This window comes from Cryptomeria japonica, chromosome 3 (genome assembly GCF_030272615.1).
Source record: "Cryptomeria japonica chromosome 3, Sugi_1.0, whole genome shotgun sequence".
NCBI lineage: Eukaryota > Viridiplantae > Streptophyta > Pinopsida > Cupressales > Cupressaceae > Cryptomeria > Cryptomeria japonica.
In genome coordinates, this window is record NC_081407.1 from 251,674,078 (window position 1) to 251,677,643 (window position 3,566).

General features: G+C 33.9%; 1 protein-coding gene across 1 annotated transcript; it reads left to right on the top strand.

The window, feature by feature from the left end:
* The first annotated feature begins 203 nt into the window (after positions 1 to 203).
* LOC131037458 (peroxidase 4) lies at positions 204 to 1,806 on the top strand. The gene is made up of 4 exons (XM_057969596.2): positions 204 to 490; positions 592 to 783; positions 970 to 1,135; positions 1,241 to 1,806. Exons 1-4 carry the CDS (start codon positions 284 to 286, stop codon positions 1,624 to 1,626), a joined length of 951 nt encoding a protein of 316 aa, XP_057825579.1. The 5' UTR covers positions 204 to 283; the 3' UTR covers positions 1,627 to 1,806.
* The last annotated feature ends 1,760 nt before the right edge of the window (positions 1,807 to 3,566 follow it).

The window sequence follows — 3,566 nt, forward strand, 5'->3', positions numbered from 1 at the left end:
GCATGGAATCAATCAACTTTTCGGCTGTGGGGCAGTGCGTGTTGAATTTTTGTTCCGTTTTGATTCCTTCCACACCAACCCCTTTTTTTGTGGAGAGGAAAAGTTCAGCAGAGAAAAAATCTAAAGATTATACTTAGAACTCGACTATTTTCATCCTACATAAGCTTTCCTGGCATTATAAAAAGCCAATACTCTCACACATTTTCTCACAACAAATTTCATTCTATTCTCTAATAGAGAAATAGCAATATTATTTGTTTATTGAGCTGCATAACAATCAGTCATGAGGACTAGTAGCTTTATTGCATGTATTGCTCTGGTAGTCTTGTGTTCGACCCTTGCGAATGCGCAGCTCAGTTCAACGTTCTATGATACGACGTGTCCCAAGGCACTCTCTACTGTCAAAGCTGCGGTGAAAGCAGCGGTCGCCAACGAAAAGCGCATGGGCGCATCTTTGCTCCGCCTTCACTTTCACGACTGTTTTGTTAACGTAGGTTTATTCCTCTTCTTTTACGTTTTCTGGTCTCTTTGTTTCTTAGTTTGCTGCGTCAATATAACGTTTTTCTCTTATATTGTTCTCTGAATTTGCAGGGATGTGATGGGTCGATTCTGTTGGATGATTCGTCAAGCCTCACGGGAGAAAAAACTGCGAGGCCCAACGCAAACTCAGTTAGAGGATTCGACGTTGTTGACACAATTAAATCTAATGTGGAGGCCGTGTGCAGTGGAGTTGTGTCTTGTGCTGATATTGTGGCCATTGCTGCTCGTGATTCAGTGGTCGAAGTATGGATTTTCCGCTTAATTCGAGTATTCTTAAATTCTTAGTGTTAACGTGGGAGTGATTGAGAAAGTAATATTGCTATAGTATTAATGGGGAGAAATTGATGACAATAATATTAGTTTTACAATTGATGAGATAGAAGCAATATTGGGTTGTCGATGACAAATAATATTGTTTGGAATGACCAGTTAGGAGGACCTTCATGGACAGTACAACTCGGGAGGAGAGACTCAAAAACTGCAAGCCTGAGCGGTGCAAACAACAACATTCCTGCACCCACATCCAGCCTCAGCGCTCTTATCTCCTCTTTTAGTAATCAGGGTCTTTCCACAAAGGATATGATTGCCCTCTCAGGTAATTTAACGTTATATATTTTGAATAACAAGTTTATATGGATTGCAACCTAGTTAAATTGGCATCTGCGTTATCTAAAGGAATGGCTATTTTGATTGGTTTCAGGTGCTCATACAATTGGTCAAGCGCGGTGCACAAACTTCAGAACCCACATCTACAATGAAACCAACATCAACAGTGCATATGCTACTTCTGTGAAGGCTAACTGCCCAAGCGCTGGTGGTGACAATAACTTGTCGCCTTTAGATGTCCAAACTCCCACCGCCTTTGATAACAAATACTACGCAAATCTTCAAAGCCAGAAAGGACTTCTTCACTCTGACCAGGAGCTCTTCAATGGAGGCTCTGCTGATTCTCAAGTGACTACGTATTCTAACAATCAGAATACCTTCTTTAGTGATTTTGCAGCAGCCATGGTGAATATGGGAAACATAAACCCTCTGACTGGTAGCAGCGGAGAAGTCAGAAAAAATTGCAGGAAGCCCAATTAGAGAATATACCTAGTTGGATAAAGTTATGCATTAAATGAATGTCATTATATGTTTCTGTAGAAGACTGCGTCATTGTTATAAATTTATCACAGACCACGTAGCATATTTGCCACATGCGAAGCATCTGGGAGTATAATGTACCGAGTCCATTTAAATTATTATTATTATTGGTATTGGTAATATAGCTTTACTATATTTCATGTTCTTTTATAAAACGCTTATCAAATATTTATAATAAAAAATGAGAAAATAATGGACGTGAACTAGCGAGCGCAACGAGAAATTAACTTTGACAGCTAAAAATGAGTACACGAAACACAGATTCAAATAAAAAAGTGAATAATGGTTTAGCGAATACGGATGAGATTGATTGTCTCCTTTCTTTTATGCATAGATCCATCGTTCGTTAAAAATTGCTTTGAGATTACGTTGGATATAGATGACTGTGATTCCCTCAAAAATTACCGGAATTTTTAAAATCACATTCTGAGTGCTATTTTTAAAATTTCTATGGTTAAATTTTTTTATTTGAAAAAAAATATTAAAAAAACTTTGAAGACTCCAATTACTGCATAAGATTTTTTTTTTTTTGAAATGGATCCAAAACACAACACAAGGACAAAGAGAAAGAGGTTACAATTCTCACTATTTTATATTTCCCTCACTTTGATGTGTTTGTAAACTACTATAAAGGTATTTGTACCAAAAAAAAAAACTAAATAACAACATAGAAAGTAAACATATTTAGTCACTTATAGAATACCAATATAGATTATTGTTATTTTGTCTTCACAATGATTGTTTGATCAAAACCTACAAAGAAAAGAAGGGATTATGTAATGAGCAGAATTTATCACACCATTTTACAAAATAGGAATGATTACAATTTTATTTAAAAAAATAATTAAAAATTTTGGAAGCCCTAAAGTGGAAAGTAGAAAGTATCGATGAAGATAAATCATAGGTTTCTTGATGAAGGATGACCCCCCATAACCACACACCATAAACAACAACTTCAAAGGAGCACATGATATAGAAAATATTCAGCTTTTCTCATTATCTATAAACTAGCAATATCAAATCTAAATTATAGATTCAATAAATGCATAATGTGACTTTTTAAATCAACATATGTTGGATTGCATTTTGGAAGCCAAACATGCTAGTCTACTCATGGTGATAACACCTACAAACAACGCTAGAAAATTATAATTGTTCAACTTGGACTTTCACCCTAGTTTAATGAAGATTTGAATGAACTTTTCATCTCAACTCTCATAGATTATTCAATCCTTACAATCCCATGAAGTGTAACTCCTGGGAAGCTTCTAAAATATTCTTACAATAGGTATCTAATGATGTTACTCTCGACTCAAAAAAATAAGGTCAACTTTTTGGAGCCATAACTATTAATCTAAGTATCCAATTGAAACTAATTTAAAACATAAATATTTCAGAGTGATCTATGACAAATCTATTTCAAGTAAATAGGTAACAAAATTTGGGCAACCATTCCATCATTTCAAGGTACCAAATTCAAATTGATTACTGTTAATAAGATTTTGAACCATAAAACTTTAATGCCTAACCACCTAAAAATGATATTTGGTTATTATTTTAACCATGAGATCTTATTTAGAATTTCAATGCTTTAGATAAACTTTTAAGTCACTACATATTCAAATATCAATTTACTAAAAAAAAATCTATAATTGTTATCCCTTGTTAAAATGTTATTCTCCAAACCAAATAGAAATATATTTACCCATCCAAATCTATAGCTTAAGAAATGAAAGCTAGAAATATATTTACCCCTCCAATTGATTGTATAGAAATGTCACAAACCTATTTTTATACTTCAATAAATTTTTGCTAATTAAATAATTTAATGATAATAATATATGTTATTTAGGTGCTTTATTTAATTGGAAAAGTGTCCT